Source organism: Colletotrichum spaethianum (assembly GCF_022836535.1).
Source record: "Colletotrichum spaethianum MAFF 239500 DNA, contig02, whole genome shotgun sequence".
Lineage (NCBI taxonomy): Eukaryota > Fungi > Ascomycota > Sordariomycetes > Glomerellales > Glomerellaceae > Colletotrichum > Colletotrichum spaethianum.
This window is the reverse complement of record NW_026054772.1, coordinates 866,516-891,719: the sequence shown is the minus strand read 5'-3', so window position 1 is coordinate 891,719 and position 25,204 is coordinate 866,516. Positions and strand designations below refer to the sequence as shown.

At 55.9% G+C, this 25,204-nt stretch overlaps 12 protein-coding genes across 12 annotated transcripts; 7 read left to right on the top strand and 5 right to left on the bottom strand.

Moving 5' to 3' along the window:
• Positions 1 to 1,611: 1,611 nt before the first annotated feature.
• On the top strand, positions 1,612 to 4,506 carry ColSpa_01133 (putative beta-glucosidase G; the record flags this gene model as incomplete). The annotated part of the gene is given in 5 exon segments (XM_049267345.1): positions 1,612 to 1,864; positions 1,918 to 1,948; positions 1,960 to 2,211; positions 2,262 to 2,580; positions 2,638 to 4,506. The coding sequence occupies 5 exon segments, from the start codon at positions 1,612 to 1,614 to the stop codon at positions 4,504 to 4,506; spliced, it is 2,724 nt and encodes a 907-aa protein (XP_049123302.1).
• A 293-nt stretch (positions 4,507 to 4,799) lies between these two features.
• Positions 4,800 to 6,042, bottom strand: ColSpa_01132 (uncharacterized protein; the record flags this gene model as incomplete). The annotated part of the gene is made up of 2 exons (XM_049267344.1): positions 4,800 to 5,355; positions 5,417 to 6,042. The coding sequence occupies 2 exons, from the start codon at positions 6,040 to 6,042 to the stop codon at positions 4,800 to 4,802; spliced, it is 1,182 nt and encodes a 393-aa protein (XP_049123301.1).
• A 1,296-nt stretch (positions 6,043 to 7,338) lies between these two features.
• Positions 7,339 to 7,803, bottom strand: ColSpa_01131 (50S ribosomal protein L34; the record flags this gene model as incomplete). The annotated part of the gene is made up of 2 exons (XM_049267343.1): positions 7,339 to 7,648; positions 7,709 to 7,803. 2 exons carry the CDS (start codon positions 7,801 to 7,803, stop codon positions 7,339 to 7,341), a joined length of 405 nt encoding a protein of 134 aa, XP_049123300.1.
• Positions 7,804 to 8,263: 460 nt separating this feature from the next.
• Positions 8,264 to 9,677, top strand: ColSpa_01130 (CAAX prenyl protease 1; the record flags this gene model as incomplete). The annotated part of the gene is made up of 2 exons (XM_049267342.1): positions 8,264 to 9,208; positions 9,258 to 9,677. 2 exons carry the CDS (start codon positions 8,264 to 8,266, stop codon positions 9,675 to 9,677), a joined length of 1,365 nt encoding a protein of 454 aa, XP_049123299.1.
• A 205-nt stretch (positions 9,678 to 9,882) lies between these two features.
• ColSpa_01129 (uncharacterized protein) lies at positions 9,883 to 10,308 on the bottom strand (the record flags this gene model as incomplete). Its single annotated transcript, XM_049267341.1, has 4 exons — positions 9,883 to 9,966; positions 10,021 to 10,151; positions 10,206 to 10,218; positions 10,273 to 10,308. 4 exons carry the CDS (start codon positions 10,306 to 10,308, stop codon positions 9,883 to 9,885), a joined length of 264 nt encoding a protein of 87 aa, XP_049123298.1.
• A 653-nt stretch (positions 10,309 to 10,961) lies between these two features.
• Positions 10,962 to 11,535, top strand: ColSpa_01128 (60S ribosomal protein L38; the record flags this gene model as incomplete). The annotated part of the gene is made up of 4 exons (XM_049267340.1): positions 10,962 to 10,991; positions 11,071 to 11,104; positions 11,243 to 11,371; positions 11,480 to 11,535. 4 exons carry the CDS (start codon positions 10,962 to 10,964, stop codon positions 11,533 to 11,535), a joined length of 249 nt encoding a protein of 82 aa, XP_049123297.1.
• Positions 11,536 to 11,972: 437 nt separating this feature from the next.
• ColSpa_01127 (uncharacterized protein) lies at positions 11,973 to 12,824 on the bottom strand (the record flags this gene model as incomplete). The annotated part of the gene is made up of 1 exon (XM_049267339.1): positions 11,973 to 12,824. One exon carries the CDS (start codon positions 12,822 to 12,824, stop codon positions 11,973 to 11,975), a length of 852 nt encoding a protein of 283 aa, XP_049123296.1.
• A 3,663-nt stretch (positions 12,825 to 16,487) lies between these two features.
• On the top strand, positions 16,488 to 18,052 carry ColSpa_01126 (mevalonate kinase; the record flags this gene model as incomplete). The annotated part of the gene is made up of 2 exons (XM_049267338.1): positions 16,488 to 16,697; positions 16,769 to 18,052. The coding sequence occupies 2 exons, from the start codon at positions 16,488 to 16,490 to the stop codon at positions 18,050 to 18,052; spliced, it is 1,494 nt and encodes a 497-aa protein (XP_049123295.1).
• A 457-nt stretch (positions 18,053 to 18,509) lies between these two features.
• ColSpa_01125 (protein farnesyltransferase/ geranylgeranyltransferase type-1 subunit alpha) lies at positions 18,510 to 20,325 on the top strand (the record flags this gene model as incomplete). Its single annotated transcript, XM_049267337.1, has 3 exons — positions 18,510 to 18,561; positions 18,688 to 19,365; positions 19,451 to 20,325. 3 exons carry the CDS (start codon positions 18,510 to 18,512, stop codon positions 20,323 to 20,325), a joined length of 1,605 nt encoding a protein of 534 aa, XP_049123294.1.
• Positions 20,326 to 20,675: 350 nt separating this feature from the next.
• ColSpa_01124 (uncharacterized protein) lies at positions 20,676 to 21,237 on the bottom strand (the record flags this gene model as incomplete). Its single annotated transcript, XM_049267336.1, has 2 exons — positions 20,676 to 21,142; positions 21,192 to 21,237. The coding sequence occupies 2 exons, from the start codon at positions 21,235 to 21,237 to the stop codon at positions 20,676 to 20,678; spliced, it is 513 nt and encodes a 170-aa protein (XP_049123293.1).
• Positions 21,238 to 21,616: 379 nt separating this feature from the next.
• On the top strand, positions 21,617 to 23,417 carry ColSpa_01123 (putative methylcrotonoyl-CoA carboxylase beta chain, mitochondrial; the record flags this gene model as incomplete). Its single annotated transcript, XM_049267335.1, has 3 exons — positions 21,617 to 21,732; positions 21,768 to 23,055; positions 23,109 to 23,417. 3 exons carry the CDS (start codon positions 21,617 to 21,619, stop codon positions 23,415 to 23,417), a joined length of 1,713 nt encoding a protein of 570 aa, XP_049123292.1.
• A 600-nt stretch (positions 23,418 to 24,017) lies between these two features.
• On the top strand, positions 24,018 to 25,089 carry ColSpa_01122 (L-serine dehydratase; the record flags this gene model as incomplete). The annotated part of the gene is made up of 2 exons (XM_049267334.1): positions 24,018 to 24,103; positions 24,153 to 25,089. The coding sequence occupies 2 exons, from the start codon at positions 24,018 to 24,020 to the stop codon at positions 25,087 to 25,089; spliced, it is 1,023 nt and encodes a 340-aa protein (XP_049123291.1).
• Positions 25,090 to 25,204: the final 115 nt, after the last annotated feature.

Here is a 25,204-nt window from a genome sequence, read left to right as displayed (position 1 = left end):
TCGGTGCCTGTCGCTCGCTTACGGCATACCTATACCTTACCAAACCCAGGATGGGGCAACGCGGGGACCAGGCATTCTAGAAGGCGTGCAGTCCGCGACTCGGGGAGCAGGACCTTCGCTTGCTTGCCATTCCGTCCGCTTCCCTTTGGAATCCGCGAAAGCTCGCTCGTCGCGCAGCAAATCGTTCACATTGTCGCCCTCGGTTGCACAACCCCTCCTCCTTTCCAACTTCATCAACCATGGCCCCTCGATTCCTTACACCCACCCACTCATGGCCGTCGCTCTGATGGTTGTTGTTATCCCGCGCAAATTCTGATGAGTTCTTTCCGTCATCCAATTCCCGGACCCCATGCAGTTGTGGCAGTCAACAGCCGGAATCTGAGCTGCGCCATCCCTGTCCCCTGTCTTCGATATCCACCGCTGGTCCGAGTTGGGAGTCCCGACCGCCTGGGGCTCTTCGTTTGTGGGCATCCTAGTCTGAAGAGAGCCCACGATCCGATCTTGTCGGCTTGAGAGCCCTTGGAAAGCATCACAAGGCCAAGCCTCTGCCACCACTAAGCTGGCACACCCATATGCACGCTGTATGCACGCTTTCAAGGAAACTGGCAACCACGCGCCCAATCCATCTGACGGCGCTTCCTCATCTCGGGGCCGAGCCGGTTGGGACAGGTTTTGACTGACCGCTCGAGGCTCGTCACACGTTCGCACCACCATCTGTCATGCACACGACAAGGGACATCTCCTCAATTCGTTCCCCATCCCACCTCTGATCGGATATGTCGACATTTACAGGTATCACACCCGTCTTGTCGACCCTCTGGGCTTTGGTCGTGGAGCGCCTCCAGGGGTTTATCTCTCGATATCCACCCTTTTTCTCAACGCCCTCGAACGCCCTCGAACGCGCCCGGCTGGCATTTTCCCGGCAATGTCTACGAATGCCGTCGCCTAACTCGCTCTTTCTGGTCTACACCACCTCCCTCTTGACTTGCCTCGCCCGAGGCGAGGCGATCGTGGCAGTTTTCGGTTCTTGACCCGAGTCGACACGAGCTAAGGCTACAATGTAGAACGCCGTCAATCCTCCTGGCATTCCCCCGCCTTTTGCTCATTCTGTCGTCTTCACCTCTTTTGGTCTACGCGACATGCAGATCAGCCATCCGATCACACAGCTTCGACAGGCATAGGCCTAGATGAGCTAGCCCAACTAACTAGAAAGTGCAACCCGCAACCCTGATATGCTGCAATAGTACACGATCGCGTGCCTAACAGACCCTTTCGGATGTGGTCAACATATCATGAATCGTCTGCTATTTGTACGCATATCCTTGCGGCCGCTATAGCTCATGTGCCTGCCGAGCACTTCGCTTGTTGGCACTTGCTTCTCATACCACTCTGTCTCTAAACCCGTGATTCGGCTTTTGAGCCAATGTGAGGGGTGTGGCGCCGACGATGCATTAGTTCCCGTGCCTATATAAGAATGTGGTGCTCGCGGTGTCTTGCAGCAGTTATTGATCGTCCGCCTACGTTGACTTTGTGCGATCGTAATACGTCTCTTTCCGGGCTCAGTCCTTCCTCGAATGCAGCTGTAAGTAGTGTCGAGGACCTATCAACATCATGGCGAGCACAGTCTCCGTCAAGTCTCTCGCCATAACCCTCCTCGCCAGTCACGTTTCCTTGTGCGACGGCGCCGTGATAAATGCCAGATCCGATGTGCCTCCTGGATATGTTGCCGCGCCCTATTACCCAGCGCCGTACGGCGGTTGGACGTCGGACTGGTCAGACAGCTATAGGAGAGCCAAAGAAGTCGTCGACAGGATGACCCTAGCTGAGAAGACGAACATCACCTCTGGAACTGGCATCTACATGGGTAAGACTATGGTCTGTGACATACATTGCGTACAACCAACTAACACACTTTAGGGTATGTCTTGATCGACCATTTGGCCAACTCGTGCTAACTAGGCCAAGCCGTTGCGTTGGAAACTCCGGCAGCGCCCTCCGCGTCGGCATCCCTCAGCTATGCCTCGCAGACTCGGCAACCGGCGTTCGTCAAGCCGACAACGTTACTGTGTTCCCGTCAGGCATCACAACCGGCGCCACTTTTGACAAGGACTTGATGTACGCCAGAGCTGTTGCTATGGGTAAGGAGTTCCGGGGCAAAGGCGCCCACGTATATCTGGGGCCGTGCGTGGGACCTATCGGCAGGAAGCCTAGGTTGGTAGATGCAGTCGGAGACGTACGGACACGATACTGACCAAGAATAGGGGTGGACGAAACTGGGAGGGCTTCGGATCCGATCCCGTCTTGCAGGGGAAGGCTGCTGCGCTGACGATCAAGGGCGTTCAGGAGCAGGGCGTCATCGCCACAATCAAGCATCTTGTGGGCAACGAGCAAGAAATGTATCGCATGTACAACCCTTTGCAGCAGGGCTACAGTGCCAACATCGGTGAGTCCCATCTCGTGCGAGCGAGGCGTTCGGCCACTAACCGAGCAGATGATCGAACGCTCCATGAGCTGTATCTCTGGCCTTTCGCAGACGGTGTGCGGGAAGGCGTAGGCTCCGTCATGACGGCCTACAACGCGGTATGTACTGAATCTTTTTCTTCTCTGTTTTAACATCTTCGGCTGACGCGTTGCAAGGTCAACGGTTCAGCCTCTAGTCAGAACAGCTACTTGATCAACGGTATCTTGAAAGACGAACTTGGCTTCCAAGGATTCGTCATGAGTGACTGGCTCTCGCACATGTCCGGTGTCGGCTCTGCCCTTGCCGGTCTCGACTTCAACGCCCCGGGCGACCAGCAGGTGCCACTGACAGGATACAGCTACTGGATGTACGATCTCACCAGAGCCGTGCTGAACGGATCTGTCCCTGTGGACCGCATCAATGACATGGCCACCAGAGTCCTAGCAGCATGGTATCAGATGGGCCAAGATGAGGGCTTTCCCGCTACCAACTGGGCCACAGGAACCCGTGACAGGGTGGGAGACCTTTATCCCGCAGCGTGGCCCTTCTCCCCGAGCGGCGTCGTCAACGAGTTCGTCCAAGTACAGGACAATCACTACCTCGTTGCCAGACAGGTCGCACAGGAAGCCATCACCTTGCTCAAGAATAACGGCAGCCTTCTGCCCATCACCACTTCAGCACCGATCAAGATCTTTGGCACCGACGCTCAGACAAACCCCGACGGACCCAATGCTTGTGTAGATAGGTCCTGCAACAAGGGCCTTCTCGGAATTGGTTGGGGCTCGGGAACGGTCGACTACGAGTATCTGGACGACCCGCTCACAGCCTTCAAGAAGAGGGCCGGCAACGTGGTGTACTACAGCACAGACTCTTTCCCGTCGGTCCCGGCTCCGACGGCGGATGATGTGGCGTTTGTTTTCATCTCCTCTGACGCTGGCGAGAATTCGTACACGGTAGAGGGCAACAACGGAGATCGCAGTGCCTCCGGTCTCGATGCCTGGCACAACGGCAACAAGCTCGTCAAGGATGCTGCCGCCAAGTACCAAAATGTCGTGGTAGTCATCCACACGGTTGGACCGATTCTCGTGGATGAGTGGATTGACCTCCCCAGCGTCAAGTCGGTCCTCGTGGCCCATTTACCTGGCCAGGAGGCGGGAGAGTCTCTTGCCAATGTCGTTTTTGGAGACGCGTCCCCCTCTGGCCACCTTCCATACAGCATGACCAAGAAGGAATCCGATCTGCCTGCATCTGTCACCCAGCTGGTCGGGGGGTCTCTTTTCGGCCAACCCCAAGACACTTACTCTGAAGGCCTCTACATCGACTACCGCTACCTCAACAAGAACAGCATCAAGCCGCGCTTCGCCTTCGGTCACGGATTGAGCTACACAAACTTCTCCTTCTCTGACGCAACCATCAGCTCCGTAACACCCCTAAGCGTCTCACCGCCAGCCCGCCCAGCCAAGCAGGGCATCCTCACGTACGATGCCCCCATCCCCGACTGGACTGAGGGCGTGGCGCCAGCCGGCTTCAACAAGATCTTCAGGTATATCTACTCCTGGTGCACCGAGTCCGAGGCCAAAGATGCCGTTGCTGCATCCAAGTCGAAGACGTACCCTTACCCAGAGGGCTACAGCACCACTCAGAAGACTGGCCCCCCCGCCGGCGGCGCCCAGGGAGGAAACCCAGCGCTCTTCGACGTAGCATTTACCGTCTCAGTCAAAGTGACCAATACGGGCGCGAAGTACTCGGGCAAGGCCTCGGCACAGGCGTATGTACAGTTCCCCGACGGCGGGCCCGAGACTCCCGTGATCCAGCTGCGAGACTTTGAGAAGACAAAGAACCTGGCGCCTGGGGAAAGCACAACGGTGACGCTGGAGCTGACGAGGAGGGATGTGAGCGTTTGGGATGTGGTCAGCCAGAACTGGGTCGTGCCGAACCCGACGGGCAGGTACAAGATCTGGATTGGGGAGGCGAGTGACAAGTTGTTCTTGGCGTGTTACACAGACTCTGGGGACTGTGAGGAAGGACTCGAGAGCCCCGTCTAGTTTCTGTTGGGAGTGGTCAACATCAACCTCAAGCAAGGCAACCTTGTCTTTCGACTCAATTTTGGTTTTCACTCATCCAATGAGTCGCAAAAACTCTCGTTTAGTACAAGGTGAACAATACAAATATCAATCGGCAGGCATCTCGTATGAGTCGGGCAGAATATTGGTAAACCTTTGACATCCTTCTGACGAAACCTTTCGCCTGCTAGACTACTAACCTCTTCAGCTTTGAGAACGCAAACAGTCTCGCAAACAGGCTAGAAGTGAACCCCAAGACACAGAGTCCAAACAACCTACCCAAGCATCATCACCATGCCATCCTTGATGGCATCGATCTCCTTCTTCCCCAGTGGGTCCTTCTTGCTGAATGCGTGCTTCTTCCGTTCCGCGCTTGACCAAGACGTGATGTCAAGATCGTCACCGCCAATCTTCTTCTTACTCTTGTACTCGGAAAGCGCCGCGGCCCAGCCCCAGGGGTCCTCGCCGTGCCCTTCCGCGGTAGGCAGCTCGACACCATCGTCCACGTCCTTCAGCAATTCCTTGAGCCCGGGGACGCCGCGCAGCGTGATGCCGTGCTTCTTGGCGTAGGCGGCGACGTAGTTGTCAAACTTGTCTGCGACGAAGGGAAAGGGCCGCTTCTTGGACTTTTTGATGCGGGTCCCGTCCTCGAGGAGGGAGAAGCCGCGGAAGGCGGCCGCGACCTTGAGCATGCCCGCCATTACGTTGCCGAGGTCCTTGACCTCCGAGTCCGGGGCCAGGACGCCCTCGCGCTCGAGGCGAGCGAGCGTGGCGAGAAATAGGTTGCCGATGAGGCGGGCGGTCTGGCTGCAGAACTCACCGTCATCGGCCCTGGTGATTTAGATGTCAACGAGCTGTCTCGATGCCAATATTGCTGACGGAGAACACTTACATGGCAAAGTCGCCACCGGAGAGGTACCAGATGAACGGCACCATGGCCTCGCAGATGACCCACTGCTCCTTCCAGTTGTCCTTGGCCTCCTCGTAGTCGAGCACGAGGTTCTGGATAACCTGCAGGATACCGTAGGCGGAGTGGTCGTTATAGGTGTACATGCGGAAACTATCCGGGTCGCGCACCTGGCAGTGGATCTGCTGGGTCATGAGCTTGCGGTAGCCGGCGTTCGTAATCACGAAGGGCGCATCGGGGTGTTCTGACGCAGGCTTCGTGCAGAGGCAGGTCTTCCCGCCGTCGCACCTGGCCTTGGGCTGCTTCTCACCCTCACCCTCATCCTCCTCCTCATCTTCCTCTTCATCCTCCTCATCTTCGTCGTCGCCATTGGTTCCAAAGGGGCATCTGCAAATGTATGTGTAGGCGTATTCAATGTCTTCCATGGCCTTCTTATAGTCATTGTCGGCGTTGCGCGACGCAGAGACAGCCGACCAACGGTTGCTCTTGGTGGACCACCGCGTCTCTTCACTGGGGGCAGCAGAGGCGTCGGAGGCAGTGGTCTTGGTCTTCTTGGCTGTGCCCGAGGCCTCGCCAGCCTCGCTAGCATTTGAACGTCTCTTTGGGGGCATCCTGATAGATTACTTGGGTTCAATAAGCAGGGATGGATAGATGCGCAAGGGTCATAAGAGAATAAAGAGCTCTACGCTTGAACAAAAGAACCGGTGGGATGAGCGCCGTGTTTAAGAGCGCCTCAAGGTCTGGGGGGTTGGCCACTGTCGTCACTATCGAAACTCAAAGTTAGATGCTGAGCTGCGCAGCTTTTGGTTATTTGCTTTTTCTCAACGCGTGCGGAGCGCGTTGAGCTCCCTTGGACATGACGAAATGTGTTATCAGCCATGGGTCTTGGATCCCTGACTGTGTCAATCATGTGACGTCGACTCGGAGTCGAAATCTCGATCTCTCGCACCGATCTCGGAGCCGGTTGTTACCATCAAAAGATAATCGTCTGAAGGTTCGAGAAGTCTCGAGCTTGCTTGCTGCGCGATGCATCCGTGCAGCTCCTAATTGAGTATGTACATTGGGACGATAATGTACAGGGGTGTGATTTGCATCAGCACCACCGTTCCTCAACCTTGACATGTGCTGGAGATACATTTTCCTCTCATCCACGAACACGCACGAAAGACACAATTGGGACAATCAGAAAGACCAACACAGTGGCCAAAAAGAAAGGTTTGGTGAATCATTCAGCGCTGTCAGGAAGTGCGAGTGAGGATAGCCAATCAAGACCCGTCGGGGGACCTTAACATGGGTTGCTAGGACATGTCATTGTGCGTCCGTCGAAACGTGTGATGCTACGCACCTGTAATGATAGGTCTTTGCTGTGTATTTGGCTTATGTCGCGGGGATGAGATGGAACAGGTATTTGGGCGTCCCTTTAGACTTGCTGGGAAGATTAGAACTTCACTAGCGGAGTATTGCAAGTGAGTTACAACGTTGTCAGCAGACCACATCTACTCAGCAGCAACAATAAATGCCCTTTGTCCGATATCTCAGCTCAAATCGCAAGCATGCTACGCTCTACAACCAGAGCTTGGCCCCTTCGAGTGAGCCTGTGACCTCCCAACCTTGCCATGCCATTCCGCCAAATGCAACTGTTGTTAACAAAGCCTGAAGTGACCTTTGGTTGAAATGTTGTACATTTGACTTCATATTGGTACATATTGAACACTGCCTCTCAGGGAGGTCCTGATGTCTAAGTTTTCTAGCCATACCTGGCCCAGCCACCCAAGCAAAGAATGTCTACTGCTTGCGACTTGCTTCAAACTCAGCTTCCGGGTCAGACCGATTCACCCAGGTGTTTGTCCGCGCTATTGCCCATAGGGCTTCTTCATTTTCGCTGTCGTCCCTGGATAATATCTCACTCAAACACCCAACTTCTTGCGTCCCTTCGCCCGCCTCCGTGCCACAATCTTGCGGCCGTCCTTGGTTTTCATACGCGAAATGAAGCCGTGTCTCCGCTTCTGGATCAATCGGGTGTTCCGGTTCATCGTGTTACGAGGACCGCAGCGGACCTGCATAGCGCCCATGGCAGGGTGCCCTGTGATGGCGCTCGTCGGGACCACATCGGCGGCATCGGCTGTTGAGGGGGTAAACGGCGTGGCGGTCGGCCGGCAGAAGGCGGAGGTGAGAGGTGTGATCGAGGGACGCAGCGAGGGAAGGGAAGAGAACGTCCTGATGGCCAATGTTAGCTGATTGAAGCGCCTGTTAGGGTAGCTCATGACCAAGCCTTACCTTTGCGAGAGCGCCTGTGCGGCGACGCGGACGGGCTGGATGGCCGGACGGGAGAGAAAGCCCCTCGCCAGGCTTGTGATGGGTTGACGCATCATCTTTGCGGCAGTCGTGAGGTCGTTCTCGGGGGCTGCGTGGAGCTCTCACTGATCCCGATCACCAGGCTTGAGATTTTGCGGAAGACTTTCTTCCAACCCGACGGGAGTTCCCGTCGCTCATGCATGAAACGGGGTCCTGCGGTTCGTACGGGGCATTTCTGTACGCAAGACATTGCATGAGGCGGGTGTTTCAGCCAATTAAAGTTGGGTACGCTGGGCGCTTTCCAACCAACCACAGGCGCTGCCGGCTGCCGCAAGCTCCGACCGCAGCCCGGTTGGCCCCACTTGGTCGTCGGTTCACTGTGGACAGCTTGCCTGAGCTAAGCTGCCGCTGCTGGGTCTAACTGCCAGCTTGCGACGAGGTCCGGAGCCTGACCCTGTTTCCTCATTCAACATCTCCATTCCTGTCCCTCCTTTGCAACCCCTCCGGAATCCGAAGAAGAAGCAAAGTGAGGCCAAAATGGATTTTCTCCAACGTCTCGCGCGGTTCTTGGACCGACCTCTCTTCCCATGGAAACGCCTCATCCTCGGCTTCTCGGTCGGCCAGTTCGTCTTCGAGAGCCTGCTCTCGCTGCGCCAGTACCAGGTCCTTAAGAAGACCAAGCCGCCCAAGGTCCTCGAACAGGAAGTCTCCCAGGAAGTTTTCGACAAGTCTCAAGCCTACGGTCGCGCCAAAGCCGAGTTCGGCTTCATCAACGGTCTCTGGGGTCAGATCCAGAACATCGCCTTCATCCAGTTCGACGTCCTCCCTAAGCTATGGTCCTGGTCCGGTGATTTGCTGCTGAAGTTCGCACCAGCGCGTTTCACCGGCGAGATTTCCCAGTCTATCGTCTTCGTCCTTGCCTTCATCATGATCCAGCAGGTCCTCTCGCTGCCCGGCTCCATCTACCAGACCTTTGTGCTCGAGGAGAAGTTTGGCTTCAACAAGCAGACGCCCAAGCTTTTCATCACCGACATGATCAAGTCACAGTTCCTCGCCTTCGTCATCGCGCCCCCGATCCTTGCTGGTTTCCTCTCCATTGTCAAGAAGACGGGCAACCAGTTCTTTTTCTACCTTTGGGCGTTTGCTGCCGGCCTGCAGGTCTTCATGATTACCATCTACCCGGTTGCCATCCTGCCCCTGTTCAACAAGCTTTCGCCTTTGGAAGAGGGCGAGTTGAAGAACAACGTCGAGAGCCTCGCCAAGAGCCTGAAGTTCCCCCTTCACGAGCTCTACGTAATCGACGGAAGCAAGCGCAGCGCCCACAGCAACGCTTACTTCTTTGGCCTCCCCTGGAAGAAGCACATTGTCATTTACGACACCCTCATCGAGAAGAGTGACACACAGGAGGTTGTTGCCGTTCTCGCTCACGAACTTGGCCACTGGAGCCTCGGTCACACCACTCGTCTCTTCGGAATCTCTCAGGTATGTTCTGTAGCTATTTACGTGACGTGACACGGCTAACACCTGGTAGGCCCACTTCCTCTACATCTTCGCCCTCTTCTCTGTCTTCATCAGCAACCAGTCGTTGTACGCCGACTTCGGTTTCCTCACGGAGCACCCAATTATTATTGGCTTCATCCTCTTCTCTGATGCTCTCTCGCCCATGGACACCGTCGTCAAGCTGCTCATGAACATCTTGAGCCGCAAGTACGAGTTCCAGGCCGATGCCTTCGCCCAGAAGCTTGGCTACTCTGCTGAGCTGGCCCGGTCACTCCTTAAGCTCCAGATCCAGAACCTCAGCTCCATGGACGCCGACTGGATGTACGCAACCTACCACTTTTCTCACCCTCATCTTTCCGAGCGCCTCAACGCCCTCAACTGGAAGTCCACTAGTAAGGTTACGAAGGATGAGCCGACAGTCGCAAAGACGTCGGGAAGGGATGAGTTGTAAGAGGTTTGAAACACGAGTGCGCAAGTGCTGGATGTTGGGAGGTGGCTCTTTGCATTTTTTTTGTACAATACTATGCTACCTGCAAAGCAATTGGGTGATATCCTCATAGATGAGGATCAGAAGCGATAAATCATTGAATGTTCATACTAGTTTCCGTCGCGTTGCCCCGGTCAAATTCCTTTTGCTTGGCCAAATGAGCCCGGCCTCAACGCCTTGGTGCCCTCATATTGGCCAACACTCTTGCCAGGAGCTCCTCCCGTGTGTCGTTGTCATTTGGGAAGAGATTTCTCTGTAAAATTCGTGAGCAAACGTCAAAGTAGACTGGTGAGGACTTCACGCATACCGCGGCCAGCCATCTCCTCATCTCCTCTCTGGTCCAATCTTCTGGGTTGCCTTTCGGGTCCGGGGCAGCGGGGAACATGTCCCCGCCGTAGATGGACCAGACAGCTACGGCCGTCACCAATCCACCAAACGCTGTGATGCAATAAGCGCTAGACTCATGGGTAACATTTTAGATTATATACTTACCAAGAACTGCGTTCTGTTGCGTTCGTTAGCAAGCCCATCAACTAACAATACGCAAAAGGATACTGACCCTGGATCTCATGGCGTTGTCTAGCGGCGTGGGCATATTGTCGCTGTTGCTGTGGCTGGCGGTGCGCTGATTGATGGTTCTTTGTAACAAACGGAAAGAACCTCAGGTCGTTCTTCTTTATGTCTATTTGCAAGCGCTAACTATATGGTGTCACAAACTGGAAGAAGGAAAGTATTGCGCAACTGTAGCAACGTGTTCGCAAATGACTTTGAAGCTGGAAAGCGTCGTCAACCACCCCCCGTGCCAAGGTACCTTGCAGGCCGAGGTGGTTGTTAACTGTCCCAGCGCCACGTCTCGCCTGAGAGCTTTCGGCTGACGCGTGCCACAGTGACGTATCACTGCCACTCAAGGTGGCTGCTGCTGCCTGTGGCAGAGCAAAGGTAGGTACTAAGGCGGAGCAGCAGAGAAGTGGGGTAACCGGATTCGGCAGACTCGGTGCGAAACCTCCGACCAGCCCTCGGATCCCCGATAAGATAAGGTCGAGAATCACCCCGATTGTCTCGAGTCCAGAAGTGCAAAGTGATGGGCCCGTGCGCCTTGCGGGCGAGCGAGCGAGCGCTCTCGCCAGGGGTCCATCCCACAAAATCATTTTTGCCCTCCAAAACCCAAAACCACGAAAAGACAACCACCCAATCCGACCAGACAAGACCCCCTCCCGTCGTCGCCAATCCCCCCCAAATACCGCCAAGATGCCTCGCGAAATCGGTGATATCAAGCAGGTACGTTTACTCCCGCGGCGAAATGCTGCTCGACGATTTTTTTCGGGAAGAGATTGGCTAACAATTGACGTTTCTGTAGTTCATTGAGATTGCCCGGAGAAAGGACGCTTCCTGTATGCAAAATCCCTAAAACCCCCACCACCAACGAAGACTCAGCGAGGACGCGACTTCGGTTGCGACTCGCGATTGGAAACGGATTGCACAAGAAGAAAGGAGGAACAAGACATTTTTCTAACGTTCTCGTGATGTAGCCGCCTGCATCAAGCGCAACCGCAAGAACGCCCAGATCAAGTTCAAGGTTCGCTGCCAGCGCCACCTCTACACCCTCGTCCTCAAGGACTCCGACAAGGCCGAGAAGCTCAAGCAGTCCCTCCCCCCTCGTACGTACCCCCCTCGTCTGGTTCCTCTCGGTCACCACCTCGTGAGAAATCTCAGGGAGGTGTCAAATTGAAGGAAACGGCGCTGACCGCAAGCTCCCAACCCAACAGAGCTCCAGATCAAGGACGTCCCCAAGAAGAACCCCAAGGGCAAGTCCTCCGCATAAGTGCTTCCCCGACATTGGAACTCGAAAAGTCGTCAAAATCGCTTCGATGGAGGAATAGAAGAGCATGAGTAGCCCATCTTCATGAGATCAACGGAATGATTTCGTGGGGGGCTATTGGCCGGTCGGTCCTGGGAAAAATGAAGTGACGGGTTGTGTTTGTTTCCTCGAAAGAGGAGGACGGACGGGCCCGTTCACGAGACATATACGGCGTCAAAGGGATTATTACCTAGGCAAATTGCGGATTGAGATGGACCTGTCTACTCTTTGCTAGTCGGACATTTCGCCAATGAAGAAAACATTGAACACACAAAAAAAGCATTGCAGGCCCGCAAAACACATGAAATGTCACAACGAGAAAGGCTCGCCGAGCATGCTTCTGTATTCTTCCAGATAGCCTCGATGCCCTCTACCATCCGAGCTCAATGTCGACAACGAACCTACATGATGCGCTGGTAATGCCAGATGTCCGTCCCCGTTACAAACTCCTGAATTCCAGCCCACTCCTTGAACCCCTCGTGCTGCGCAATCGCCTTGTGCTGCTCGACCGTTGACCACCCGCAGTACATGACAAACTCCTCGAGGTCCTCGGCTGCCCTCTCGATCCGCCACGCGCCCCGGACCGGGTACGGCTTCGCGGCTTCCTCGACGACCCACTTCGCCTCGGCATACTTCTTGATGAAGGCCTCCTTCTTCTCCGACCGCACGCCGAAGCGACCGACGCTAAGAACCGGCGCCGTGAGCAGCGAGGGGGGCTCGTCCTCCGCCTTCTTCTTTCCCTCGGCTTTGCTCTCTTCCTCCGGTGCTGCGGCCGGTACTTCCGGTTGTTTGTCCTTGGACGCCGCCTCCGTCCCCGCCGCCTCCCCGTCGGTCTCTGTCTTGCTTCCTGTCTCTGCCGCGGCGTCACCGCCCGCAGGTTCACCCTCGGCCGCAGCCGCCTGCGTCACCGGCTTCGCAAAGATGGGCGCGTCCATGTGGAAGAATAAGACGCTCCGCGGGCCTTCGACGTGGATATGCGGCGTCAATTTAGCCATGACGTTCTGGTTTTCAGGCGACGCGATCCACTCGCCGTGTGCCTGCGGCGAGTCCCACTGCGCGGCCAACAAGATCACGCTTGGGTCCTCAACCTGCTGGAGGATGGCGGTGCCGCGGTCTATCCGGGTGGGCGGGAGGCCTGGCTTCTGGCGCAGGACCCAGGTGTCCTGGACCGTCTGTAAGTAGTCCATGAGTTCCTTGAGCTCCTCAGACAACGGCTCCTTGAACTGGAGGAGTGCAAACTCCGTCACGGCCATCTTGGGCAGCGGTTTGGTGGACGAAGTCGAAAAGATGGTAGCTTGTGACTCTCTTGGATGCCGGGAATTCCAGGGTTCGCGGGCCTGAAGCTCTTTGCGCGCGGGGTTCGGTGCGGGCCGGGGAATAATCGGGTACTTTCGAGGCTGAAAGGACAAAGGACAGGGAAGTACGCTCCTTCGCTTGAGATGGTGTCTCGGAAATAATATCACGCTGTGTTGAAGATTGGATGTTTACTATCTATTCGAGCCAGATGTCGGAGCATCCAGGGGAGTATCCGAGAGGATTATGGAGAGCAAGTCCACTCTGCGGGGCAACAAGGCAGTAGGCCAATGTCACGGCACCGAACTCGTGACGTTGTCGCCCGACGAGGTGCGGCACAGACTCGACGACCTAAGGCTAGCGGAGGTGCAGATAAGCGGTAGGATAGCAATAAGCTCAATTTTGTGTGACAGCCATGAGTTGATCTGCATTGTCTTGCTATCCCATTCGGAGAGCCCAAGCAACTTGGTCTTCCCCCGACCCCTCAATGCTCGGACTCGGCGGATAGCTCTCCCCGCAGCCACATTGGTCTGATTTCTCCTAGTTCGATCCTCCACGAAAGAAGCCGCAGGTTACCGGCTACCTGGCAAGATGGGAACGTAAACCGTCTTACGCTGAGTTGGGGATCAACCGGCGTTCAAAGCCCATGCTATGTGACGCAAGGCAACTCAATCATAGCCGAGCAGCTTGTAAAGTCTCTGTCCTTATGAGAAAGAGCTCCAGGTTAGCTGCTTGCTGGATGGATGCCGCTATCCGGAACTGAAGGTCACATTACTGGACAGTGCCGTACAAGCTCTCGGGCTTCAGCTCCCCAGTCAGCGGAGTCCATCAATGTCACTATTGACTGGGATATGGATGCGTTCGCCGAACGGGCTCTCGACCATGGCCTTGTGATATGAGCTACACGTAACTCGATGAGGCTCATCGTTACGGGGGAACCCATCCCTGTCAAGTGTTTGCTTGTTTCTGGCCGTCTTCCTGGGCGGCCCGAAGCCTGGGCAGGTGAGGAGATAGACCCGCAGATGCACTGTACGGTCTGCGCCTCAATCATTGAGCTGAGAGGTCTTGTCGGTGAGGTAGGATGCGGCAAGATATCGATAAGCCAATTTCCGCATGTTCCGCATTTTGGAGTGGGGGAACGATTGCCTGCCGGTAACAGCTGTATCTGGTGGAAACACCGCGTTCCAGATCATGGCCGTTGCGTTCCTTGGTGAGCCTCACAGAAACGCCCGAAGCAGGCTCCCCGGGTGAAGTAACCGGCGTGGCTTTGACCGTTAAAAGATCGAGCCAGCTAATACCTACAGCGTTGCGGCAGTGCAAAACAGCCTTCGTCTTCCGAGACACGGAGGTGTCAAATCGTGAAGTCATCGAAGTTGTGTCTCGAATGGAAACACAAGTATACCCCATGTGACCACATTCCTCGTCCCCAGGCGGTTATTCCCCTCTCCATCTGCATTCTCGAGATTGTGATGCTTCACCGCCTCAAGTTGGCTGTTGCCATATGCGAATCAGACATCATTCGAGCTTGTGCAGCCGTTCCTGGTGTCATCCGCATTGAAAGGTGCAGGAGCTTGGGCCTAATTCGAGCCCGGAGTCGGGGCGGTCGGTCGCATCGGACTGCCAGTGTTGGACAAGAAATCATCGGTCCTATGTTTATGGGAGCAGACCAGTGACACACAGTCACTTCCGTCTCGAGAAATCAGACGAAACGGTGCCCGATCGCACCAATGGCGACATGCTGCTGGCGGTTCAGAACTCATGATGGCTCGACTTCACACGGCTTTGTACCTCGATTGACCCCGCTGCTGGCTCCCATAGCTGCCGCCGTAAGCTACGCAGCGGCCCACCGCAGAAACTTACTACTATGTACTTGAGGAAGATGGTGGTGACATTGGTGCATGGTGCCCCTGACTCGTCGCTCAAGTTATCCTTCAGGTTTCTACGATAACATGCAATGTTCGTTGTGCGAAGCGGAAACACGGAAACACGCAGCCAGTCAGCATTTAATCTCGTAATCCCACGGAGGCGCTCCAAGTGATCTCAGCTCGACATGGAAGACAACATCTTACTCCTGTCAGGGTTGTGATACCTAGCTCGGGTACATCCCAGTGCTGTGTTTTCGAGGTACCACGGAGCTAGAGCAAGAGACGGCCGAGGTGGCCACCTTTTGACCTGCAGCAACCCCTGTCAACCGAGTTGGTGTTTGCTGGGAGAATGCCCATGAGGACAAAGGATACCATCAGGGGGGAGGAGAATCGGCCAATGGGGACGCGCAGGAGCAAGGCAAGGTACATGCAATATTGAGTGGGATGATAATGTGCGGTCGCCAGTCCCTGACAGCCTGACGGTCGTGGACGCAAACATGCAGCTGTACCTGGTGTCAGTCGTTGATTGTTGATTGGCAGGATGCTGACCATCACCGTACGTAAGTACTTACGAAGAAGCATCGGTACTGACTCCTGAGGTGCGTAAGGACAAGGCAACATCATGACCCATCGCGCCCTGCCGCAGCAACGTATCCCGCCGGGTGTTTAGCTATCAAGCGGCACTACCGGCTGTGAGGCACTCTAGCGTGCCGGAGGGCAGTTGGCTTGCGTCTTGAGGACATCATCGTTGTACTTCTACGGAGTAGCTGTCGCGTTTCGTCCCAAGTCTCAACAAGACATGCAGCGTCCCAGGCGCAGCGCAGCGGCTTCCACTCTGCTCCTCAAGCTCCAAAAGCGTAGCAGGACAACCGACAAGAGGAGAGACAACATTCCTGCCCCAGACTGGCAAACCCCGTTCTCCCGCATCGAACCTGAGTCAAGTCTCAGCTCCGACACGTTTTGAAGACTTGGGTTTTTCCATCTGGCGCAAAGAGGAGGGGAGAGTTCGTCACTCCAAGCCCTCATCCTTGTTGGCCTGTCCGGTTCTTTCATCCGTATCCGTAATTGTTCTTGGATCAACCGTCCGTCGTGTGCACAAACTCCGGGTTTCCTTCTGTGAGAACCCAGGTTTGTAGGTGTCCGCCGTCTTGTATAGCACTTCTCCGTCACCCTCTGGTAAATTTCCTTTCCCCATGTTTCCCGTCCGATAGGGGCCCAGCTCCATGACCCATCTTCATGTCAAGCTCCAGCAACCACGTTGTCCAATTTGCCCGTTCACCCCCCCGGAACCTTGGAAAGCTAAATTGACTAACTAAATCCAGTGTCCCATCTTCTCGTCCTCTAATAAAAGTGCTTGTATTGCTGTATTACACACACCTGGCCAAAATCGCTGCCACACCCTTTCTTCCCTCTTCCTCTCTCGCGCGCCACTATCGTCACCCGCATCCGTCTCTCTTCTCTCCCCCAACACTTTTTCCTGCTTCACCTTTCCCTCTCCACCGCTTGCGCCATCCAACCCAGCCGACTTTCTCGACCCTTCAAGACGGCCCATCTTACAGCTGCAGTCTCGATTCGCTCCGCTCTTGGTACCACCCACCAATTGACCCCTCACATCACCTACTCGGCCCTTGGACGACCCTGACGGTTGGGCTGCGCCGAGCCTCTCACAAGCCTCCTCGACTACTGCACGACGACCACGAGGTCTCTCATCGCACCCACCAATCTCTTCACCAATAGCACAGCCCACCGACGCACCTCATGGCTGTCTTCGCACCAGAAACGCGGAATGGGGTTGAACCCGTCGCCGTCAATGGCGTGCCGGCCGCCTCATATGTAAACGGCAACGGCAACCTAGCCACCCGCCTTAAGTTGGATCGCAAACAGTCGAGCCCTATGATGCCTGCTTTCATGGTCTCTGCGCCCGGCAAGGTCATTGTCGTTGGAGAACATGCTGTGGTTCACGGCAAGGTACGGTTGGCTGCGAAGCCCCTTTTCCTCGCTCATTTCGTCGCATGCACTGACTCTTGTGGGACTAATAGGCTGCGATTGCTGCTGCCATCTCTTTGCGATCATACCTCCTCGTTACCTCCCTCTCTAAGTCAAGGAGAACGGTCTCGCTGCGCTTCCCAGACATCGACCTGCAACATACGTGGAACATTGACGACCTTCCCTGGGAGACCTTCCAACACCCCGACAAGAAGAAGTACTACTACGACCTTGTAACGGAGCTTGATCCAGATCTTGTCGCAGCCATCCAGCCACACCTCGCCGAGGTATCACCACACAAGTCCGAAGAAGTGCGCAAAGTGCACCAAAATTCTGCCTCGGCGTTCCTCTACATCTTCCTCTCCTTGGGCCACCAGTCGTTCACGGGATGCCTCTACACCTTGCGATCGACGATTCCCATCGGCGCCGGTTTGGGCAGCAGCGCGTCGATCGCTGTTTGCTTGGCCGCAGCTCTTCTTCTGCAGCTGCGCACGTTGTCGGGCCCACACCCGGATCAACCCCCTGACGAGGCGCGGCTGCAAGTGGAGAGAATAAACAGATGGGCTTTTGTCTGCGAGATGTGTATACATGGCAACCCTTCGGGTGTGGACAATACCGTATCAACACAGGGCAAAGCCGTGGTCTTCCAACGGACAGATTATAACAAGCCCCCTACGGTAAGGCCACTGTGGGATTTCCCCGAACTGCCCCTCCTACTGGTCGATACGAAGCAGGCCAAGTCAACAGCCTTCGAAGTGGCTAAGGTCGCCATGCTCAAAAAGACGCACCCCGAGCTCGTTGGCAGCATTCTGGACGCCATCGACAAGGTCACAATCGCAGCAGACACGCTCATCGGAGGGGACAAGTTCGACAAAGAAGAGTCTGAAAGTCTTCGCAAGGTGGGAGAGCTTATGACCATCAACCACGGCTTGCTAGTATCTTTGGGAGTTTCACACCCACGCCTCGAGCGGATACGAGAGTTGGTGGACCACGAGGGTATCGGTTGGACAAAGCTGACCGGCGCTGGCGGCGGCGGTTGTTCCATCACATTGCTCAAGCCCGATGTAGACAAGGAGAAGCTTGTTCGACTAGAGGCCCAATTGGAGGACGAGGGCTACGAAAAGTTCGAGACGACCCTTGGTGGTGACGGTGTTGGTGTGCTCTGGCCAGCCGTCCTCAAGAACGGAATGGACGAGGACAATGATGGTGGTATGGAAATCGACCAGGAGAGCTTTCTGAATGCCGACGGCAATGAGGGCGTCGAGAAGCTGGTCGGTGTCCATGGAGGCGTAGGGGAGCGCGAGGGGTGGAAGTTCTGGAGAGTCGAGAGCCGATGACGAACGCGGTGACGCCCGCATGATCTGCTTCTTAACACTTTCGTGCTCTACCAGCTTTGCCAGGGCGCAAAGTCGGGAAGGGCCTTTATTGACTCTACTTTTTATTTTGCCGTACGACATGATAATGGCGCTGAGGGGACAGGAACATTTAGGGGGCCTTCATGTTTCATATTTTAATCGGCGCGGAGAGCTTAGAAGCCCACCTTACAGTGCTAAAAACTTAATGCTTTGTTGTGTAAACTAAAACGAATTGTTCGGCCTTGGGCTGTGAACGTTCGTATTGTTACGTGCCGTTGTCCTACATCGAATGCCTTGGTAAGGGTCTGGGTGATTGTATGGTTTGTAGTCCAGGAGCTTTCTGTGGTGGGGTACAGTGGCTGTGGGCGTAACATTTTCCATGGCCAGATCAGACCTCGCCGCCAAATCAACCCCGCCATCGATCAAGCCAGCCGCAGACATGCCCGCCAAATCCAAGGTCAGCTCCAAAGCCAAGGAAGCTGAGAGCAAGAGTACGTTGATACCAGGCACTCCGTCCTTCGCTGGTTCATACAGCTTCCTTTGAACTTTGCATAGCCAGAAAACGCCCAAGTCGACCCTCCTCACCGTACCTGTGCTAACCTAGCTCCTGGATACAGGCAAGCAAACACAACCTGTTGCCGAGGCCCAGGAACCCCCGAAGACGGTCAACGAGCGTTCCCTTCACCGCTACTATCAGACAAACCCTCACGAGCGGAAGCGCGAGGAAGCGGGCGGCCTGCATAGCCTTACACCTGCCGAACGACAGTCCTGGGTCAACGCGACCTTGGTACGCCGCGTAGCGAGCAAGGAGATATACCTCACCAACAAGGCGGAGCGTGAGTTCTGGAAACAGGTCAACCGCGAGAGCCCGCCGATCCGTCGCCTTGACCGGTACAAGACCGAAAAGGGCACCGCAGTCGTCTACGACTGGGGCAAGGACAAGAACGGTCGCGACGTCGGCGAGTACCCGCTCGAGCAGTTTGCCGCCCGGGCCGCGAAGCAAGCACAGCTCACGGCGCTCGAGGTTCTGCACCGGCGCTTCCTTCAACGAAGGGAGTTTGCGAGGGACGGCGTAACGGACGCGACGACGGGAGAGGTCACGCAGATCACCCGGGAGGACATCCAAGAGGAGACACAGAGACGACGGGAGATATCGGCGATCAGGAAGGAGCTTTACGGTGACAAGATGGGCCCTTACGCGACGGACCCAGAGTGGGACGATATCGTGCCCATTCCCGCTGAGGAGCCCGAGGGCGCGCTGGCTACCATCGCTTACCCGGAGGACTACGCTGAGGGTAAATAATTCACATCTACTTGTGTCTTGAACAGTGGCATACATTCGGGGCCTCGTTTCCACTGACACTCCATGCGTTTTCCCAGTCATGAGTTACCTCCGTGCCGTCATGGTGGCCGAAGAGTACACCGAGCGGTGCCTCCGGCTGACGGAACACGTCATTTCCATGAACCCGGCGCACTACACAGTGTGGCTGTACCGCTTCAAGATAGTTGAGACGCTTAACATCCCGCTTGCCGAGGAGATCGAGTGGCTAAACGCCGTCTCGCTCGAGCACATCAAGAACTACCAGATCTGGCACCACCGACAGCTGCTGCTGGACCACTACTACGAGGGCATCAAGGCGACGCCAGACGAGGTCAAGCGCTTTGCCCGGTCCGAGACCGAGTTTCTTACGCGCATGCTCGAGGAGGATACCAAAAACTACCACGTGTGGAGCTATCGGCAGTACCTCGTGCGCAAGCTGGGGCTGTGGAACCTGACGGAGCTGCTGTCGACGCAGAACTGGATCGAGGAGGATGTGCGCAACAACTCGGCCTGGTCGCACCGCTTCTTCCTTGTCTTCAACGACCCAGCCGCCTCGACCGAGGGCTCGCACGCGACGGAGGCCGACCCCAAGGTCCCCGCCGAGATCATCGACCGCGAGGTGAAGTACGCCGAAGAGAAGACGCTCCTGGCGCCGCAGAACCAGGCCGCCTGGAACTACCTGCGCGGCGTGCTGGTCAAGGGCGGGCGCAAGCTCGAGACGGCCGAGGCATTTGCTGGGCAGTTCGTGAAGGGCGTCGGCGAGGGCGAGGATAAGGAGGAGGTGCGGAGCAGCCACGCGCTGGACTTCTTAGCCGAGGTGTTTGCGGAGAAGGGACAGAAGGCCGAGGCGGCCAAGTATCTCGACCGGCTGGCGGAGAGGTGGGACCCTGTAAGGGCGGGATACTGGAAGTACAGGAAGCAACAGCTGGAGTAGCTCATTGTGGCAAATTGTATACTTTATGGTATTTCGTAGGCATCCTAATCTATTGTGAATTCCAACTTTCACCATAGCGCAGGGTGGCTAACATCATCGATGGGCATTTTGCCCGTTAATGTAACTTTTTTCGTTATTGCCATGCCAATGCCGTCGGAAGGAGTCTGCTCCCAAACCATGGCCTCTGTTTTAACGTCCTAAATCCATTCTGTAAATGGTTAGCAGGCCAAAGCTAGGAGATGGAGAGGGGCAAGCAACTTTACCTTTTGGTTCATTCTATAATAGCAAACCCAGTACGTGCGATGTCGCTTGCAATGTCAAACCTGCTTCCATTCGCCAACCCCAGTGCCTCACAATGCGCGGAAGTTTTGGCTCATTATCAACCACCGCCTGGCGCCTCTTGGCGGGTTCTTCCCAAACGTATCCCAGTTCGGTACCAGCACGAATACCTCGTTGAACGTCTTGGCCGGCGCGTCGCGGCCCTTGCCGTAGTAAACGCGGCCGGTGACCTGGGCAGCGATGCTGCATTTAGCACCCTTCTCGTCACCGCGTTGCAAATGCTCGGGGCAGCCGAGCGAAAAGTCGTTGTTGACCACATGAGCGTCGAGCGACTCGATCTCGTAACGGACGTCGGCGCCCTGAGTGTCGAGAAGGGCGACGTACTCGTCGGGGCCGCCCTGCAGAACGGCGCCGTTTATGGAGATGTCGGGCTGCGAAGGATATTTGGAGCAGGTCGTCGTGTAGAAGTTTGTGAGGGTGCCGGCGGGCTTGCGGCGGTTGAGGGCTTCGTAGTAGGCGTCGGCGAAGTTTGAGGCCGCTGGGAAGTGTTAGAAGGATTGGGTGTGATGGGGTGGAGGGGAGTGTACCGTCAGCAGACGCTCTCATTTCCGTTTCGCGGGAGGGCAGCGACATGATTGCAGTCAGACTCGGATTATCAGTCGCGAATCTGTGTACGTGAATGTGGTAAGACGTGGTTGTATTTATTCGGTGATGTTGTCGCAAAGCATTGAAGTAAGGACTCGGGCAGAAGTTTGGCGGGGCAGGAACGATCCTCAACTGATAAGAGCTTTGCACCGTTATCGAAACGTCTAACTCGTACGGTGCTCTCGACAGGAAGGAACATTTCGAGAGCATCCTTCCCAGTTCGACTCATCACGCAACTTCGATCTTTCCTGCGACGGCATGCTCTCCAAGCTGTAGACAAGATTGCCACAGTTTCAATGCGAACAGCGAGACTACCCGCAGCTTCGGCCTTTCGCAGCTGTCGCTATGTCCCGGCACTACGACCAGCATGGGTCTGTCCATCGTGCAGCCATGGCCAGACATTGCGACGCCGGTTTATGAGCTCCGACAGCAAGGGCGACAAGCCATACTACGTGACGACGCCGATTTTCTACGTCAATGCATGTATGTGAAGCACTAATCGCACTCCAATGCTACAGATCAGGGCTAATTGAGATCACCGTAGCGCCGCACGTCGGCCACATGTACTCGATGCTCCTTGCCGACGTTCTAAAGCGCTGGCAAGTCCTCAAGGGCCGGCCCGCGATCCTCTGCACCGGGACGGACGAGCATGGCTCCAAGGTGCAACAAGCGGCGGCGCGGCAGGGTGTGGCGCCCAAGGAGTTCTGCGATACAACGGCCGAGAAGTTCCGAGACCTGGCGCGGGCGATCGGCATGGACAACGACCACTTCATCCGCACGACGGACCTGGACCACAAGGAGGCGGTGCAGCATTTCTGGCACCTTCTTAAAGAGAAAGGTTACATATACGAGTCCAAGCATGAGGGATGGTACTGCGTCAGCGATGAGTGCTTTTACGCAGCCAACGAGGTCGAGCGGACGGTTGTGCCGCAGACGGGACGAACGGTGATGGCTTCGATCGAGTCCGGGAATGAGGTTGAGTGGGTCGAGGAGAAGAACTATCACTTCCGCATGACAGCGTTGAAGGACAGGTTGTTGGCGTTCTACGCGGCGAACCCAGACTGGATCGTGCCAAGGGCGCGCATGAAAGAGGTGGTCGCCTGGGTATCGAACAACCTTGAGGACCTCTCGATCTCGCGGCCGGTGCAGAGGCTGGACTGGGGCGTGCGCGTGCCCGACGATCCGACTCAGACCATCTACGTATGGGTCGATGCGCTCATCAACTACCTCACCAAGGCGGGCTTCCCCGGCTGGCAGCCAGGTCGCGAGCACGAGGGCGGGTGGCCCGCAGATGTGCAGGTCATTGGCAAGGACATTGTGCGGTTCCACGGCGTGTATTGGCCGGCGCTGCTCATGGCGCTGGAACTTCCGCTGCCGAAGCAGCTGCTGACCCACGCGCACTGGACGTTGGGGAAGAAGAAGATGTCCAAGTCGCTGGGAAACGTCGTAAATCCGTTCTTCGCGATTGACCGCTGGGGATTGGACACAATGCGATACTTCATGATGCGCGATGGCGGTATTGAAAAAGATGCCGATTACGAGAACTCGCTTGTCGTGGCGAGGTATCAGAAGGACCTGCAATCGACCTTGGGCAACTTGATGAACCGGGTCGCAAAGAGCAAAGTGTGGAAGCTTAGGGACTCTGTGGCGTGGGCGGGTGAGAACGGCACATCCATGGGGCACAACGTCCATGCGAGCGAGGCACTGAAGGCGTCAGTTGATGAGATGGCAGCAACCATGTCGAAGTACATGGACGAGCTAAACCCCAACGCCGCCATCCGCAGCGTGCTGAGCGTTCTCGTGGAGGTGAGAAGAAGCACATGATTTTTCCTATGAGCTGGACTGACCCAAAAACTCAGGCGAACAAGTACATTTCCGACACGGCCCCGTGGAAGCTGACCAAGTCGGCTGAGGCCAAGGATCAGGCCGCGCTGCACGAGATCATCTACTGTGCCTCGGAAGCCGTTCGGTGTGCGGGCATTCTCCTACAGCCCGTCATGCCGTCCAAAATGGGTACTCTTCTTGACATGGTTGGCGTCCAAGCCGACAGACGCGGGTTTGAGTACGCGGTGTTCGGCGCGGACCTGACGTACGGCACGCCGGCAATTGACCCCGGACGACCCGGAGAGTGGAACAGCCTCTTCCCGCCGCAAGCTTCTGAGAAGTAACCTCGAGGCTTGGAATTAGTGCTCGTGATGATGTATGGACTCGATGTCTGTGTATAGTAATCTCCCAGAACCGAAGGCGTTTGTAGGATTATTTGTAGTGTTTTATAATACCAAAAAGACAAAAGTACAAGAGCCGATCATCGGGAAGTTCAGACCGTATCTCGAGTACTTTAGGCTCAACACTCACAAGGTGAGGTTTTGATGTTGGTAAAACGTCTGCTGAGACGCCTTCCACGGCATTCAGGGTAAGAAGTTCATCCGCCTTCGACATCGCGACCCGATGGTAGTCCTGAGGGTCAATCTCAGTCACGTCGTTCGTGGAAATGAAATTTGTCCGTTATAGCAAACATCCCGAAGAGAGCCCTGCAGTGCACTGACCCGCGGCCAAGACCCTGCATGCCGTGCCTAGCTCCTGCATGACATGGCAATGGCGCCCTTTGCTTGACTACCTACCTCGATCCACAACTTTGCAACTACATTTATGAGATCACATCGCGTCCTTGAAAGTCATCAAGAAGCTTCGTAGCACTCGGCTGTTTAACCAAAAACCTATTGTTGTCTCTGGGAGCCTCTGGGTGCATTACCACAACGAATACGATCATGGGCTCACTCTCCTCAGACTCCAATCGGCCATGGATTGAGACACCATGCATTAGATCGGCAACGCTGTCCCGCTTAGCAGGATGGTCAGTTTGCAGTCCACTTCACAACTAGAACCAAGCTAACAATCCCCAGTAACGTTTATCTCAAGCTTGAGAACCTCCAGCCCTCAGGGTCTTTCAAGTCCCGCGGGGTCGGAAACCTCATGGCTCGTGCCGCCGAAGCTGCCCCAGGAGTAGGCGCACACTTTTACTGTTCGTCCGGCGGCAACGCTGGCCTGGCATGCGCAACCTCGGCCATCGCCCTCAAGAGCAAGGCCACCATTGTCTTGCCCACGACGGCATCTCCTCTCATGATCTCGAAGCTGCAAATTCTTGGTGCACACTGCGTCCAGATCGGCGAGAACTGGGCCCAGGCGGACCGCCACCTTCGTGAAGAGTTGCTGACCAAAGACCCGGCCGGTGTCTATGTGCCGCCCTTCGATCACCCGCACGTCTGGGACGGCGCCGCTACTATCATCGATGAGGTGGCCTCACAGATCCCGGGAGACCTCGGTATCGACGCCGTGGTGTGTTCTGTTGGTGGCGGTGGCCTGCTCAGCGGCCTGCAACAGGGTATTTCTCAGCGTGACTGGCTCAGCCGGCCTACACCGAGGCTGATGGCGGTCGAGACTGTGGGTGCAGACAGCCTTAACGCCAGCGTGCGTGCCGGAGAACACGTCACACTCCCGGGCATCACATCCATTGCGGGCTCCCTTGGCGCAGTGCGTGTCGCGACCAAGGCGTGGGAGGTTGCACGAGATACCCCCGGCTTCAAGAGCGTGACAGTTACTGATGCAGAAGCAGCCATGGCTTGCGTGCGCTTCGTCGACGACGCGCTGCTGGTCGTTGAGATCTCTTGTGGAGCGACGATTGCCACTGTTTACAACGGCACTCTGCGGAAGCAGCTAGGCTGCGACGTGTCGGATGAGGAGTGGTCGAAGAAGAACATTGTCCTTATCGTTTGCGGTGGCTCAAATGTTACCATGGAGATACTAGACGGGTACCGCGCCAAGTTCGGCATCGCCGTATGAACGACGCACATATCTGCCCTTTGAAGCGGGCATTCACGTAGATAGATGAATAGATATTGAAGAGGGGCCCTGCCAGGAGGCTACTGGAGGCTTCATAGATAGAACCGGAACCAGG